Source organism: Emys orbicularis, chromosome 11 (genome assembly GCF_028017835.1).
Source record: "Emys orbicularis isolate rEmyOrb1 chromosome 11, rEmyOrb1.hap1, whole genome shotgun sequence".
NCBI lineage: Eukaryota > Metazoa > Chordata > Testudines > Emydidae > Emys > Emys orbicularis.
The window spans coordinates 71631181-71649096 of NC_088693.1; the positions used below are offsets into that span (position 1 = coordinate 71631181).

Consider the following 17916-nt stretch of genomic DNA (forward strand, 5'->3'; position numbering starts at 1 on the left):
GAGGGGGAAAGGAGTCCCGGATTGCTGGCTGTATTTTAAAGAAGCCTTATTGAGGGTGCAGGAACAAACCATCCTGATGTGCAGAAAGAATAGCAAATATGGCCGGTGACCAGCTTGGCTTAACAGAGAAATCTTTGGTGAGCTTAAACACAAAAGGAAGCTTACAAGAAGTGGAAACTTGGACAGATGACTAGGGAGGAGTATAAAAATATTGCTCGAGCATGCAGGGGTGTAATCTGGAAGGCCAAAGCACAATTGGAGTTGCAGCTAGCAAGCGATATGAAGGGTAACAAGAAGGGTTTCTACAGGTATGTTAGCAACAAGAAGAGGGTCAGGGAAAGTGTGGGACCCTTACTGAATGGGGGAGGCAACCTAGTGACAGATGATGTGGAAAAAGATGAAATACTCAGTGCTTTTTTGCCTCGGTCTTCACAGACAAGGTCAGCTCCCACATTGCTGCACTGTGTAGCACAGTATGGGGAGGAGGAAGCAGCCCTCAGTGGTGAAAGAACAGGTTAAGGACTATTTAGAAAAGCTGGACATGCACAAGTCCATGGGTCCGGATGCGCTGCATCCAAGGGTGCTGAGGAAGTTGGCGGATGTGATTGCAGAGCCATTGGCCATTATCTGTGAAAACTCGTGGCAATTGGGGAAAGTTCCAGACAATTGGAAAAAGGCAAATATAGTGCCCATCTTTAAAAAAGGGAAGAAGGAGAATCCGGGGAACTACAGACAGGTCAGTCTCACCTCAGTCCCTAGAAAAACATGGAGCAGATCCTCAAGGAATCCACTTTGAAGCACGTGGAGGAGAGGAAGGTGATCAGGAACAGTCAACATGGATTCACCAAGGGCAAGTCATGCCTGACCAACTTGATTGCCTTCTATGATGAGATAACTGGCTCTGTGGATATGGGGAAAGCGGTGGACGTGATATACCTTGACTTTAGCAAAGCTTTTGATATAGTCTCCCACAGTATTTTTGCTAGCAACTTAAAAAAGTATGGATTGGAGGAATGGACTATAAGGTGGATAGAAAACTGGATATATCGTTGGGCTCAACAGGTAGTGATCAATAGTTCGATGTCTAGTTGGCAGCCAGTATCAAGCGAAGTGCCCCAGGGGTTAGTCCTGGGGCTGGTTTTGTTCAACATTTTCATTAATGATCTGGATGATGGGATGGATTGCACCCTCAGCAAGTTCGCGGATAACGCTAAGCTGGGGGGAGAGGTAGATACGCTGGAGGGTAGGGATAGGGTCCAGAGTGACCAAGACAAATTGGAGGATTGGGCCAAAAGAAATCTGATGAGGTTCAACAAGGACAAGTGCAGAGTCCTTCACTTAGGATGGAAGAATCCCATGTACTGCTACAGGTTGGGGACCGACTGGCTAAGCAGCAGTTCTGCAGAAAAGGACCTGGGGATTGCAGTGGACGAGAAGCTGGATATGAGTCAACAGTGTGCGCTTGTTGCCAAGAAGGCTAACGGCATATTGGGCTGCATTATTAGGAGCATTTTCAGCAGATCGAGGGAAGTGATTATTCCCCTGTATTCGGCACTGGTGATGCCACACCTGGAGTACTGCGTCCAGTTTTAGGCCCCCCACTACAGAAAGGATGTGGACAAATTGTAGAGAGTCCAGCAGAGGGCAGCAAAAATGATTAGGGGTCTGGGGAACATGACTTATCAGGAGAGGCTTGGGGAACTGGGCTTATTTAGTCTGCAGAAGAGAAGAATGGGGTGGGATTTGATAGCAATCTTCAACTACCTGAAAGGCGTTCCAAAGACAGGGCCAGCTCCAGGCACCAGCTTACCAAGCAGGTGCTTGGGGCGGCCACTTCAGAGAGAGGCGGCACGTCCAGCTGTTCGGCGGCAATTCGGCGGACGGTCCCTCACTCCTGCTCGGAGCAAAGGACCTCCCGCCGAATTGCCGCCGCAGATTGCAATCTTTTTTGTTTGTTTGTTTGGCTGCTTGGGGCGGCCAAAACCCTGTCCAAAGAGGATGGAGCTAGGCTGTTCTCAGTGGTGGCAGATGACAGAACAAGAAGCAATCGTCTCAAGTTGCAGTGGGGGAGGTCTAGGTTGGATATTAGGAAAAATTATTTCACTAGGAGGGTGGAGAAGCACTGGAATGGGTTTCCTAAAGAGGTGGGGGAATCTCCATCCTTAGAGGTTTTTAAGGCCCGGCTTGACAAAGCCCTGGCTGGATGATTTAGTTAGCATTGGTCAGTCTTTGAGCATGGGGTTGGACTAGATGACCTCCCTGAGGTCTCTTCCAACTCTAATCTTCTATGATTCTATGATAGAGTATGTAGTGTTTTGTATTATTAGTCATGCTAAATGTGTGACTTACATGGAATATGACCAACTTTACACTGGTGTGAGACTTGGAACTTTGAATTGCCAACTTGTGTAAATAATCAACTATTGCATGGCATAATGCATGTCCTCCCCCCAGTGAGTTGCCTGGTTTAAGTGAGGTCCTACTCTAAAAAGAGACTGAAAATGGCATTGGTGGGGAGCCATATTCTTTTTTCCTCCAGATCAGATCGGTACAGTTGAAAAGTGAAAAGATCATTTCCTAAATGCTTGCTCCACAACCTGAAACTGGAATTGGAACCCAACTTGAATTGTGTTCTGGTTCACACATCAGCAATAAAGATGATTCAATGTGCCCTTCATGACGCATGAGCCAGAAAACCACCCAGCTCCTTCTCCTATAGCTGTGGTATTCCTGGAAGTATAATGAGGGGAGAAAAAAGTAGTAAGAGCTTATTTTAGCAGGTTTCAGAGTAGCAGCCGTGTTAGTCTGTATCCGCAAAAAGAACAGGAGTACTTGTGGCACCTTAGAGACTAACAAATTTATTAAATTTGTTAGTCTCTAAGGTGCCACAAGTACTCCTGTTATTTTTGCTTATTTTAGCAGACTCAGTAGATAAGTCTCTGGATACATATAGGGAGCAGCTCTGTAGAGTAAGGAAGCACCAATTCTGTGTAATCGCATTGTGCTTTAAAAAGAAGACAAAATGGCACCCTACTTATTCACTGTTCCATGAAAGTCTGACTATGTGATTTAGCAAATCCAGCCTTTATACGCTCCGAGGCGGTGCATCCTAAATGGTGCGCACAACTTGACTTTGGGTCAGATGGGGCAGATAGGAAAATAAAACTCTAGAGTCCTCTTTCAAGTGACAATGGACTAGAAGGAGTTGATAAGGTCTGGCTGTCTCAGGAGTCACCTTGTTCGCATGTGTGTTCAGGAGGCTGGCGTGTACAGGGAGGCAGAAGTCCCCAAAACATCTGAAATGTGGTTGCAAAATAAAAAAAAACACAGCTCAGTGGGAAATAAAAGTGAGCTGTGGGGCTGGAGCTGAGACTGACTATCTGCTAGTGGGTATCTGGATATGAGAGTGGGTATATGGTATATATGGATCCCTGTACTTTGTGTGTGTAGGAAAACGGCTTATTGGAAATGCACTGTACCTATTTTCCTTACTGATTCAGACAGTTACCACCTCTTCATTACCATTGTTCCTCAGCTTCAGCAAAGCAAGCATTCTCCAGTGAGAACTAGCTACAGGACCAACTTGAGGCTTTAAAATTAAGAATTTTTTGAGTTATTTATGCACAAAGCAGCGTGAAAAGTGTTATTAAAGCCTAACAAACGCTTTTTCCTATGCTCAGGTACGGTCGCACTTTAAAATTAATACACTTTCCATAATAATTCCCCTGTGTGCTGAAAACATGACAGATTTCAGTGCAAAGGATTCTTTTATTCAAAGGGAAAAATATTAGCATCTGATTTTAAACTGTGAATCCAAGGGTTTTTAGACCTGCTAGAAGTGTGAAGATCAACACAACCCTAACTACAGAGATACTAACTGGCACTTCTGTAATAACTTCTTGTTACTGGTTGGACCAAAAACTTTAGTGGTATTATGGCATGTCGACTTCTGGGCAGGTGTGGATCCAAAACCAGCAGAAGCGAATGATAATGTAAAGAGTTAACACTTTGCTGAACCTCAGTGATTGGATTTGGGTTTGCTTTGAGGTTTGAGCCAGGGTTCTGGCTGGTTTGAAGCAGTGTGTCCCTCCCTATTCATAGTTAATTCTGATATGAATAGGCAGCAGTGCTAGAGGACTGTATAGTTCTAGGGTTGGATCCTTAGCTGGTGTAAACTTGTATAGCTCCAGTGACTTGAACGGAGCTATACTGACTTAAATTAGCCTAGGACTTGGCTCCTAGATGTTCAATTGCTACAATAAAATGTTTAATCCAGGTCAGTTCTGGCCATCTTTGGTTCATAAAAAGCAAGGGATTTTTAATTTCATTTGCAAAGCCACTAATGAGAGGATAACCGTGATAGTCTGGTTGACTTGCATTCTCTTGCCCTTGAGCATCTGCCTTTCCCAACATGTAATGTTCAAAGCGAGGTATGAGCCGAACATGTGCAGAAATAGAAATATCTTGAATTTGACAAGTGCTAATGTAGAGAGACAAGGTGGGTGAGGGAATATCTTTTATTGGACCAACTTCTGTTGGTGAGAGACAAGATTTCAAGCTACATAGAGCTGTTACTCTTAAGCTTTGTGTAGCTTGAAATCTTGTCTCTCACCAACAGAAGCTGGTCCAATAAAAGCTATTCCCTCATCCACCTTGTCTTTCTGGTATCCTGGGACTAACCTAGCTACAATAACATTGCAGATTCTAATCTAAACATTTGTGTAACCATGGTGCATTATTAACCATTCTTCCCATACTATGGAAAATGACAGCTACCATAGATGGATTTGAATAGCACCAGTAACAAGTCATATACGCCAGGCACTCTGCTCTGCTATGTCATTGTGTAAAAAGGTGAAAATGTCCAGGACACTGGTTTCCTTTCAAATGCATTGAGAATTGAGTAGGTATTCACTGCTCTCCAGTGGCTGAGATGCACCTGGGCTGATAGTAATTGATCCTATTCCAAAGATTCAGAACTATTTGAACTAATGATACTTAATTACAAATGGAAAAACGAGCCCATACATTACTCCAGAATGGGATACCTAGGGGAAAACCAACCCTGAAATTAATTCAACCAGCCACTAGATGCCACCATTCCACTTCATAAACACACCCAAATACTTGTACCAGAAGTAGGAATCTTGGTCCTACAGACTGGTTATAAAACATGTTTAAAGGATTGTTAAATCTGTGATTAACTCTCAGTACATGACAATTCTTTATAATGATTGAATATGCATTTGGACCAGATCTCTGTTTGAAATGATCTGATACTTTTATAGCATTTCCTTTTGGATGGATACAAAAGGAGACTAGAATTAACGGAAGGAGGGGATATTTGGATCTGTGATACCCTTAAGATAGAGTTCAAAGCTGAATCAGAACTAAGGTTTTGGATGAGATTTGTTGGTGCTGGGTGCTGTTGAGCTGCTTTGAGGAGAATGGGTCAAAATGCAGAAATCTCTTGATTGATTGATCACACAGTACTTCTGTCAGATGTGGCCAGGATTCAGAATCCAGTCCCCTTCCCCGTTTCAGGCCCAATGTGGACCCCCAAGCATTGAATGGGGGCTCTGGTCTGGAGGTCAGAATCTGACCCCAGTCCATGAAATGCAGAGGTGGGGGTGGGGGTTAAATTTGAGACTGCGTTTCAGAGGCATCGTTGGTTGAAAATACATACAGGTAAATATTGTTCATTTGGAGAGTTTTAGGAAAAAACACACCTGATCCAAAAATATTTAATAGTGAGTTAGCAGTTACTTCCCATGGGATTCCAGCAGTGAGCTGTGTCTTTGCTGGACAAGAAGTGAGGGGCCACTGTCAAAGAATACAAAAACAAGGAGACCTTGTGGCACCTTAGAGACTAACACATTTATTTGGGCATAAGCTTTCGAAAGCTTATGCCCAAATAAATGTGTTAGTCTCTAAGGTGCCACAAGGACTCCTAGGTTTTTTTGCTGATACAGACTAAAACGGCTACCACCGAAACCAGTCAAAGAATACTGTGTTATCTCAGTGGCTCTCAAATTGTGGTCCATGGACCACTGCTGGTCCACGAGGCACTTATCTTTGAAGCATTGTGCAAGTGTTAAACAGTTAATCTTCGCAGCTCCCTCTGTGGTGGGAAAGTTCTACTACATCCATCTTACAGGGGGGAGAAACTTAAGTGCAAAGGTTAGGGCCAAAATAATGATGGTGATCACTTTTAATTGGCCAAAGCAGGACTTTCTTTTGGCCCATCTGATAGAGCTGCTGCCTGTGTTCCACAAGTATCCCAATTAACGTCTCAGCTGAGGTAATACGTAGGCTGCATGTTAACACACTGTGGGACTCTGTCCTTCTCTTGAGGCTGGCTCACTAAGAGATTTGTGTCGACTCCAGTTACCAGCTGTTGTCCTGTAGCTTAAGCAGTAGAGAGGCATGGTTTTAGGTTAAAAGGTCCAAGGTTCAGTTCTTGCTGATGAGACATAGCAAACCCAGCCATCAGATGAAACACTCCGCAAATTTGTTCGACCTAACTTAGGGTTTGTCTACACAGCAGCTGAGAGGTGTAACTCCCGGTTTGGATAGACATACTGTGACAGACCCAGACCAGTGGGGTACAGGAGTCTGGTAGAGGGCAAATATACTGGTCACTGGATGAGTAGTTTTCTGTTCCCTGAGTGACCAGAGCAGGGGCTGCACTAGAGTAATCAGGAACCTGCTAGAACCAGTTAAGGCAGGCAGGCTAATTAGGACACCTGGAGCCAATTAAGAAGAAGCTGCTAGAATCAATTAAGGCAGGCTAATCAGGGCACCTGGGTTTTAAAAGGAGCTCACTTCAGTTTGTGGTGCGAGTGTGAGGAGCTGGGAGCAAGAGGCGCAAGGAGCTGAGAGTGAGAGTGTGTGCTGCTGGAGGACTGAGGAGCACAAGTGTTATCAGACACCAGGAGGAAGGTCCTGTGGTGAGAATAAGGAAGGTGTTTGGAGGAGGCCATGGGGAAGTAGCCCAGGGAGTTGTAGCTGTCATGCAGCTGTTACAGGAGGCACTATAGACAGCTGCAGTCCACAGGGCCCTGGGCTGGAACCCGGAGTAGAGGGCGGGCCCGGGTTCCCCCCAAACCTCCCAATTGACCTGGACCGTGGGTTCTTCCAGAGGGGAAGGTCTCTGGGCTGTTCCCCAACCCACATGGTGAATCTCTGAGGCAAGAAAATCTGCCAATAAGCGCAGGACCCACCAAGATAGAGGAGGAACTTTGTCACAATACACACTAGCTCTGGTTGTGCTAATGCACCAACAATAGCAGTGTGGCCTCTATTGGTGGTGGCTCAGGCTAGCTGCTGGATTACATACCTAGGGCCTCTGGGATTGTACTAGGTAACCCCATCCATCACCTATGCTGCTGCCATGGCCATGTTGCTATTTTTAGTGCACTAGCTTGATCATAGCTAGTATGTGTATTTCTTCCCACACTGGCAGTCACACCTTCTAGCTGTGTACCCCTCCTGTGTATCCATCATTTTGCAGGCTTCACTTTCAAGGCCAGATTGGGTACCCCTTATTTCCACTGGTGGGCTGTACTCAGCTGTGTATTCCAACTGAGTGACCAGCTCAAGGAAATTAGTCTAGCACTCAGACTGCAATAGCAAAAGCATTTTCAAATGAACCTTTAGGGCTAGAAAATCCTGATTTGTGTCTCTCTGATAGAGGTGAGCAGTGAAACCAATATTGAGAATGATGTTTTCCCTAAAATGTTAGTGATTTGAACTATGCTGTAGCCAATAAATGTCTTCAACAAGGAGATGGAAAAATAAGAGCCAGTTCTATGGTTGTAAAGGGCCGAGTTTGGCCACGCTTACTGTGAATAGTTCCTTATGTGCGGCTCCAGTGAAATCCATGAGAGCACTCGCGGACTGTTACCCAAGGCGAGTAATGGTGGTGGAACTGGGCCCATGATGGGAGTAATCAGTGCTGGCGGCATGCTGTTGTGGTGATTTTCTGCTCTTTTCCCTTTCTAGTGGTACATGAATGGGAATAAATATTTCTCAGATCTGTGGAACATCATGGATACGCTTGGAATCTTTTACTTCATAACAGGGATTATATTCAGGTGAGTAGTGTTCAGTGTAAAGGCATATTACCATGGCTCTCCTCAGTGCCAGGTACTGGTATGGTGTGTGTCTGGCTGTGAGAAGATGATGAACCAAGTCACTTGAACTCACTAGCAAACTCGTTATGTTTCCTAAAGTAATAGAAGGTTGTGGATTTTGGTTCCAAGGCACAAAGACTGGTTCTGCAGAACATCTCGTGGGCTGAAGAGAACTTGTGCTGAGGAAATTTTCTCCTGCTCAGATAATGATTAACCCAGAGAAGTTTGGTTTGGGTGCTACTACAGTCAGAATTCAACAACCCCACATTCTCTGGACTCAGAGGATGTTTTCCTGGATTTCAGAGCCCTTCTAGGCCAGCAGCACAGTTAGATCCAGAGTTATAGGAAATATAGGGTATGGTTTAGCAGAATCACACAGAGCTAGTTGAGGGGTTTAGATGTTGACTCAAGCCATTTGTCTGACCCTAGTGTCTATTCCTGATTCACCAAGTATCTATTGTAGCTCCTGGTAAGAGAGGGTTGCGTTGCTACTTCAGCCTTCTCTGATGTGCATCCATCAAAAGCCAAGTGGGCAGAGGTCCCCAGCTTCAGCTCCCTCCCCTGCCAAACACCTGGCGTTCTGTTCCTGAGGATGAGCTCCCCAGCCTTCCTTTGGGTGCCGGTCTTTCTCTTTAAGAACCTTCATGAGGCCCGCTGTCTTTTCCGCTACCACAGTGTGCGCAAACGCTATGAGTCATACCAGCGTGAATCCAGTGTCACTCTACTGAAGTCAGTGTGGTGACTCTGGATTTATGCTGGTGTAGCTAAGGTCAGAATTGGGCCCAATGAGGCCTGAAGTATGCTCCGTGGAAATACCTCTGTCCTCCTGACTGCAGTAGCACTGATGGGTGATCCTGAGGATCTCTGCTCTTTGGGTGGGTGCACGACTGATGCTTATGTGCTACGGTCTTGAGTTTTTGCAAAAGCCCAAATCTCCCACACTCCCCTGCACAAAGGTAGGTGGCTCAGAGTAAGGTACCCTTCCATTTGAACCATCTCTGGTTTAGATTTAGTTTTGCAAAATCAAGACCTGGCCTCAGCAGCCTTGTCTAGTTCCATCCTGTACTGCTGCTTCATCAGCTTTGACCTTGTTTAAAGGTCCGGATACCCATTTAACATTTGAGACAAACTGGATGACTCTGCTGACTGGTAATGGGGCATGAAGCTTTCTGGATTGCCAGTGAGAATTTCCCCCCTGCTTATTAGTGGCTGAAAGCTGTTTATCAGCTGATAGTGATGTACGGTGTGTGAAGCGACTTGAGGCCTGAGCCAGCTTCCACTGAAGTCAGTGGAAAAGATTACCATTGACTTCAATGGGCTTTGGATTGGGCCCTTAGTGTTGTTAGTTTGGTTTCTAATGGACAGATATCCCTGTCAGTTAAAAGATTCATAATTACAACTTAATTGTACCTTTTGACAGCCTCAGAAAAAGGGGCCAAGAGGATAGAATGGGAATGGAGACTCCTGTTCCGTAGCAGAATTCAGGTGTCTGTCCTTGGTCATGAAAGGGTTGTGTGGGAAGCTGCTGGTTTTTCTTCTGGATTGTCCCACACCTAATCTCACTTAATAGCCTTTTAGTGTGGTTTAGGGGATTGCTGTAATTTAAATATACTATACAATAGAACCTCACTCCCGTGTACAGACTGGATTCTATGACGGGGCAAGTACATGAACAGGCACGGATACATACATCCTGGAATATACCTTGTTCACTTGTTTTGTCAATTGTAGTTCCAGTTATTGATGTTACTCTGTCGTCATACACTAGTAAAAGTTTGTGGTATATTTTGGGGGGAAGAAATGAAAGGAATGAGACCTGTACAGCATCTGTTGTTACACTTTTGCTAAGAGGATAGAAGAGACCACCAACTTTTGTTGCAAAGACTATAAAGTGTGCAAATAAGTAAGCATGGATTAACCAGGTTCTACTCTATGGGACTAGGCTGTTTCAATATATATTTGTCAGAACTTTAGCCAATGTTTCACTATACTTATTTTTCTTCCCCAGGCTCCGTTCCTCCAATGAAAACTCCTGGTACTCTGGGCGAGTCATTTTTTGCCTGGACTACATCATTTTTACTCTAAGGCTGATCCACATTTTCACAGTTAGCAGGAATCTAGGACCAAAAATTATTATGCTTCAGAGGATGGTAAGACACGGGCAATTGTTCATAACATTCTAAATAAACCAAGTGACAAGCTTTTCTTCTTAGAGTGAAATTCCCCCCTGTACAGAGAGCCAGCACAAGGCCCAAACCCCACATACATCCTCAAAATAGGGTTTAATTGAGATTGAAGAGGGACATAACTAGTACAGGACTGTGTATTGGCTTTCTGCATGGGGTGGGGGTGGGGGTCCCTCTGAATGAACAGTTAACGCTGGAAAGACAACGAGCTTGGTTTCACAGCACCTTTCAGCCTCAGGGCATATTAAATGCTTCAGAGCTGGATTTTGCAGCCCAACTCATTTACTCACATGAAGATTCCTTACTCAACACGAGTAAGGGTATGGCTGAGGAAGGAAAACCTCAATTCTTCTGAGAAGCTAGACTTAGCAGCTGTTGGGAGTTTGCCTGCTTCAGGAATTGGACTAGGGAGTGGTCTTGCTGACTTCACTCCCTTTTAGAGTGGGGAAAGAGAGCCCTGTCTACTAATCGCTGGCAAAGCCTACTGGGAGGGGGAGACACTGGGGAGTGGCTTGGCTCACTTCAGTGGTGGCAGGAGGAGGGGCATGTTGCTGAAGGAACAGCTCCAGAGAAGGGGGCGCTGGAGAGAGCTCTCGGTCCAAGAGTACGGACGGTGAGCTGAAAAAGATACTGGATTGTGCACACAGGCTGGGGCCTGTCTACTTCCCAGGAAAGGAAAAGAGGCTTTGATAACACCTGGGGTGCACTGAACCTGGGGAACTTATGAAGAAATAGCACTGAGAGCAAATGAATGTACATGCAGGTGAAATTAACACTGAGGTTTTTAAAGAATTGCTACATCTCTGGCTTCCATTTTTCTGCCACTTCTGTGGTGGTCGGGTCATCCTGGCCCCCCAGTTTCTATTGGTGACAAAGGATCACAGAACTGGGCTCTTACTAAATAAGGGGTTTGTAGTGGTCCCTCACTCTCAAGTGGGGAGGGAGGCCGCTCCACCTCGCTGTATCAGGCAACAACCCTCAGACTTGGGCTTTGCTGGCGGAGCCGAGCCGTACGAAGTCTATAGTTCTGTAGCCTCCAAGCAGAGGCAAACCAATAGGAACAACCTGGTGCTCCTGCCCTCTTGGGCAGGGCGAAGCAGTGAGCAGTCTGTAACCCTCAGCCGCCACGTTGGAGGGGGCAGTAATTCATAGCCTGAATCTCTGGCCCTTTGGGTGGGACGGAGCAGGGAGCAGGCTTTAGCCTAAACCCCCTGGCTAAGGCAGCCAGCAAACACTCAGTCTAGTCTCTGGTTCTTTGGGCAGGGCAGAGCAGGGCACAGGCTTTAGCCCACAGGCCCCTGGCTGGGACTGACAACAAGTACAAGTCTAGCACGCCCTGACTCTCACAAGGGGTGGAGCAAACAAAGGTCTGGCATCTTAACTCGGGCAGACGGCAGTCAAAGGCAGGCCTCTTGGCCTACAGCGGGGAAGGGGTGGGGTGGCAGGGGATAGGAGGATGCTGTTACTGCCTCCTCAATGTAGGGGCTATTCTTTTGTGTGATTTTTCTTTTTCTTTTTCTCTGTCAGTCTCTCAAATGGCAGATCCCCAGTATTTGGAGGAAAGAGGTAATATTTTGAGGAGGTGGGAGAGGAGAGAGGAGACAAGAGAACGCTTGTCATTTGTGGGTGTATCAAATGGAAAGTTGCTTCCTGGAATACACACTGTCGATAGTCTCTGCAGGAACACCAAGGGGAAGGAATTCAGCAATCCATCACCTGTGGGCATCTAGAAAATGAACATTTCTTTTTCAAGGTGCCCAGGACCAAATTGTCAGAAGTGGTTACCGGTTTTGCTGTTTTAAATGTTGCATACGTGAAACCTATGTCTGAGTGTGAATCGGGTCAGTTATTCATCTTGGACCTGTGTACAGAACTTACATGTGTAGATTTTGGGGTCTGATCCAAACCCCATGAAAGTCAATGGGATTTTGATCTCAATAGGCTTTGGATCAGGCACTGATCTTATAACCACTTAAGTTCGAGCACACCGTCTGAGACTGGATGGAGGCCATCTGAAAATGGGGCTATACTGTGTTGCCAAGTGACTGGATTTTCACATCAGTTCCCAACCTTCTGTTTAATTCACAGGGAACAAACTCCTGGCCTCCTTACATTGTGACTTGCTGCAGGAATGTGGATGATGCACTGATCTGTTTTTTATACCCTCCTTTTCTAGATGATTGATGTCTTCTTCTTCCTGTTCCTCTTCGGTGTGTGGATGGTGGCCTTTGGCGTGGCCAGGCAGGGCATCCTGAGGAAGAATGAGTACCGCTGGGAATGGATCTTCCGATCAGTTATCTACGAGCCTTACCTGGCCATGTTTGGCCAGTACCCTGATGACATTGATGGTAGCCATCTTCTGTGTGTACCTCCCCTGGGCAGGGGGGGGCTGCACTCGTTTGGCTCAGCTAGGGAGCCCACAGTGTCTCTTAGGGCCAGATCCTGCATTGGATCTGTGTTTATACTGAGCCCTGCTGACTGGAGTGGGGCTCTGCAGGGACGCGGGTCTGCCCATGGACAGCTGCTTGAAGGATTTGACCCTTAATGACTGTTCAAGCCAGTATTAAAGCAGGATAGACTATAAGTGGCTGGGGCCAAGGCATCCGATGACAGTGGGGGCGTGATTGGAGACCTTAGAGGGATGTGGTTCATCAGCCCTCTGAAAATTGGGCCCCGTTACAGGAGCCCTCACTCCCCTCCCATCTGGCACCCAGCACTTCGCCAGACCTGGCCCAGCTCCAATGTGCCCCTCCGGTTCCCACTGCCCTTCTCTCCAGGCACCTGGTACAGCCCCTTCATACTCACTCCAATCAGCCCCCCAACAGGCTCCTGCTCCAACCTTCCTGACCCCTTCCTTCCAAACAGCAGGAAGGTGGGTTTTCACACGAGACTTCATCCCATGCAATCCATTCCAGTATCGGAGGGAGGGGTGGTGGTGGTTACAGTCTTTCTCTGACTTGTCTGACATTAAATGGCTAATGCCAGAGCTTTTTGGCGCACTCTCCTACATGTGCGTATGGTGTGTTCGGTGCTAATGGAATATCGTTGCCGTGTTCATTTCTCTAGTTCACAAGCTGCCCTTTGCAACCGCCATCTCCATATAAACTGGAGGGCCGGGTCTGCCCTCCCCTGTGCATTGCAGTGACGGCCCTAGTGCAGCTGCACTGATGTCTGGCCAGCAATGACTGCAGCCCAGGGCACTGCTGTAAATGCCTAGTGCAGACAGGCAGAGCTACTGCTGATGGCACTAACGCTGGTTTCAAGCAGTGGTAGTCTACTCCCAGGCACATTGCATTTCATCTGTTTACACTAAACGGTAGCATCAGTGGGTGGTCTTGGGGTAAATCCCCGATGGACACATCAGAGAGCAAAAGGCTTCCTTTGCACAGCCCCCGCAGTCTCACTCTCTCCTCTTGCTCTAGGTACCACATACAATTTTGATCGCTGCACCTTCTCCGGGAATGAGTCTAAACCTTTGTGTGTAGAACTGGATGCTAACAACCATCCCCGCTTCCCGGAGTGGATCACCATCCCCCTGGTGTGCATCTACATGCTCTCCACCAACATCCTCCTGGTTAACCTGCTGGTTGCCATGTTCGGGTATGTATTAGATGAGCGATTCTCTGATGGTGGCCCTTGCAGTCTGCAGAATGGCCAGACCAAGGGAAAATGGGTCCAAGAGGGAACCTCCTTCTTAGAAAGTCTACTAAGGAGTGGAAAAGCTGGAGAAAGCCCTGTGTTAGACTCCACAGGTTTAACACTCACCAGAGAACGTCAGAGACCAGGGTGTGTGTAGTGTGCTGTTTAGCGGGACAGCACCAAGGTTTTCAAGCCTAAAAGAAAGCCCCTCCCATAAATTAAATATCTGCCTCGTTACCGGAAAGAACCTCCCAACCTCGGCAAAATAAAAATGGCAGCTCTGCTGAAATCCCAGCTCCTTCAGATGACTTGCCATCAATAAATCTAAAGTGCTAGACGTGCTGCAAGTACACACATGAATGAGAAGCATGTGCAATAGTGTGACGTGACATGCACAAGAGCCTCTCTGTTTCTGTGAGCCAGTAGGACGTGGAGCTGATAAGAATCCTGCTGTTTCACGGGAATGAAGAGCAATGTTCTTGATGACTTCACTCATGAGCCAGCAAGCGACTTAAGTCAGCAGAGGGACAGTACGATATCCAGGCAGCATCTGCAGGAGCCACAGATTCAGGTTTACTAGATACACTGACCATCTGTTTGTACTTAGAACTCATATTTATGTAGCACCTCTCCTCCCGGAGGAGCAGATCTTTACAAACTGACCTGCACATGTCTGGTGCTCCTCTTTTGGAAGACAGCTTGGTTCTTGTCCTGATTGTAGGGAACTGAGGGCAGAATGGCGAGCTTACACTCAGCCCTGTACGAGGAGCATTGTGTAGCTATGCTGTCCTGGGAGAAGCCCTGGGAAGGAACTGCAGCTCGTTCCTCTGAGCGTTACTCACTGCAGCTTGGAAAGGCGGCTGCAGCTTACTCACCCCTTCCTGCCAGCCCATTTCCACTGACAGCGGAATACAGGGGGGTGGTGCCAATGCTGGGGCCCCTCCCTTTCCTTATCCACATGTTTGCAGCTGGGGTGGGAAAAGCAGAGGCTGCACTCTGCACCAGACCTGGACCCTAGATCTGGGTAGGTCTTCACTGGTTGAGTCGGGCTGGGGTGGCTTACTGTCCTACATGGTTGAGAAAGTTTAGCCTTTAGGGTGGAGAGTGGAGGGTTTAGCCCTTTAAAATGCTTTCATTCTCTGTATTTTAGGTGGTGGTGGGATATAGAGTTCAGTCTGCCACTCCTAGGTTAATCTGAGTGCTTAGGCCCATGATGCTTTTCAATCAAAATCTCCAAACATGGTGCTGTAGATCAAGTAACTCTCTGTTAAATAAATAATCATTATATTCCAGTAGCACCTGGAGCCCGAAACCAAAACCAGGGCCCCATTATACTGGGGGCTGTGCACACTATAGTATGACAGTCCTTACCCCAAAGAGCGTAAGTCTAATTAGCAAGTCGGGGTGGGAGGAGGGGAGTATTATTGTCCCCTTTTATGGATGGGGAAACTGCCACAGAGACCAAGGGACTGTCCTAAAAGTCCCCCAGGGAGTCAGTGGCAGAAGAATCCCAGTGCAGTGCATTAAGTACAGACTGTCCTTACTCTTCAGCTATCCCTGGTGGTTTATCGTAAGCTTGGGATCCAGCCCTGCAGTGCCTTCCTTTACGGCATGTCCATAGAGCTCAGGGAGAGTTTGGGAGTAGGAGAGCTGCTGCCAGATCAGGTCTGAATTAACCAAGGGATCTGCTGAGAGGGTTTGATTCTGTTTGTTTCAGGACTGTTACATTATCATCCTCAGCGTGGATGATAATGCGGTATTTGTGTAACATTCTACACCTGTATAATTACTGTCCTATTAACCCTTTGAATGCCGACACGCCCAGACTGCTCCAGTAATGGGTAGCAGGCACTATGTTGAATTTAATACATACTTGTGGTCCGACTAAAACATGCAATACTCAGATCTGTAGGGGAGGTGTCATACTTCCCGCAAATGTCCACTCGTTCAACTAAATGATTCGATCCAAAGTAAGGGCTAGGATTCTCCTGAGTCCCAACAGGGCTGCTCAGCAGACTGGGGAGTTAAAAATCCCTCCATTCCTTGCCACCGTGGGCCACGGGGTGGTAGCAGCAGTTGGAGTAGAATCCAGAATCTCTTTCCCAGGCAGCGGGTTACGAGAAGTGGAGAATGGTGGGGGAGGGATAGAATTGGCCACGTGCAGGAGCTACGTTCTGTTTACATGTGTGCTTGTCATTTCAGTTCCTTCATATTTATTTGTATTGTTCCAAAATTACAAACTAGAAAACCACCTAGCGCCTATTACCGCACCGTACACTGCAGCTACATGGACAAGGGCAATAAAATACATTAGAAGGCATAGACATCTAAAGATAGTAGACGCCGTGACCATAAACAAAATACATCCACCATAACCTTCAGCAGCATCCTCTACCTGCAGCAATTCAAGACAAGAGTTACAAACTGGACCCTGATGAGGTACAGCTCTCTGCACAATTGGCATTTCACGGAGTAGCTAACCATCCTTTGGTCTAGTTAGTGCCACAATGACACTGCCCGTTGTAAGGGGACGGCCTGTGGCTGCTTTACCGTAAAAGCCTCCCAGGGAAAAGAACTATACCCACAATTCCTTCCCTGTTCCTCTATTTGCTCCTGGAGGTGGGTTTGTAATTGGTACTGCTCTATAACAGCACCAAACTGGTACCAAAGCACATCCAAACTCAAGATCTGGAGAGGGGTATGAGGAGGTTCTTACTGCTTCTCATGCTCAGACACACACACGCAGTGTAAGTCAATATCTAACAGAAAGGCCCCTTTCTTTCCAAAAGAACATGCACATTTGTTGCTGTTCAATATCACTGCTCACAAATGTTTTTCATTTGAAATTGGAAGCCTCTAACATTTGCTAAGTATACATCAGAAGGCTCATAGGCTCCCCTGAGAGATGTATGTGCCAGTGACTTTAAGGGGATTTGCACATCCATATTGGAGAGCATGACAAAGTCGGACATAATTGATATTGATAGAAAGTTCACGTCTTGTGACCAGAAGTTCTGCCACTTGACACTTCAAAACCAATAGATTATTTCTTGCATCTGGTGCAAAGATTACTAGCAAGTCAAAATCAAATGGTACCTTAGCTTTAAAATAAGAGAGTCTTGGCAAACCATGCCATAGTCACATGCACACGGATCCACTGTCACACCCTCTTCCTCATCCCTGCATAGGCTGGCTGTCCATTGTCCAGCAGGGTTGGATGCTGGCTGTGATGTCTTAGTTTCAGCACCCCCAGGTATTACAGTGGTATAGGAGTGGGCAACTTTTAGAGGAGTTAAAGTGCAATCAAGTTATATTCACAACGTGTGTGCTCACAGCTTCTCTTCTCCTTGCCACTTGGGGCATTCATCACCCAACCCTGCTGTTCACTTGGAAGAACAGCACTTGCTGTTTCACATTCAGGGCTGAACAGTGGGCAATCAGCTCCTTCAGGCTTATCCCTTCTGTGCACTCTGGGAGCTACCATGTCTTAATGTTGTTTGTTCAAGCCCAGTTCTTTCGATCATCAATTTTTGCTCTTTGCCAGGTAATCTTTCCGCATTGGTGGCGTCCTCCCATCTGATGATTTTACTTTTTCCCAGAAGAAACTCACTTTCCTGTTGCTGCCACATTCCCTGACACTCCTATAACAAATTTTGTTTCACATTGCAAGTGTAGTTAGCTCACCCCTTGGTTTTATAGCTCCTTGTATTTTTCTGATGGGGTGCAGTGGCCATTGCAATGTCAGTAAAATCGATATGGGATGTCTGGAAAATATGCAGAGGCTGGTCGGGTGTCTTTCTGCTGCCCCTGAACCCTCAGATTCCTTTACATCTCCTTCTGATGGAGGTAAAGGGCCTCACTGAGTCTCTTGCAAGAATAGGGATAAAGCCACTTCCTAAACAGCCAACTGGCCCTGCATTCTGCTTAAAATGCAGTAGTTACTGTATGAGAATGAC

The 17916-nt window shown here is 46.6% G+C and overlaps 1 protein-coding gene across 2 annotated transcripts in view; it reads left to right on the plus strand.

The window, feature by feature from the left end:
* TRPM8 (transient receptor potential cation channel subfamily M member 8) overlaps window positions 1-17916 on the plus strand; it is a 73256-nt gene that overhangs the window by 40148 nt on the left and 15192 nt on the right. For both annotated transcript variants that reach the window (XM_065413047.1, XM_065413049.1), the window contains exons 17-20: window positions 8005-8096; window positions 10144-10285; window positions 12498-12669; window positions 13744-13921. In XM_065413047.1, the coding sequence (XP_065269119.1) occupies window positions 8005-8096; window positions 10144-10285; window positions 12498-12669; window positions 13744-13921 (584 nt within the window). The remainder of the gene's footprint in view (window positions 1-8004; window positions 8097-10143; window positions 10286-12497; window positions 12670-13743; window positions 13922-17916) is intronic.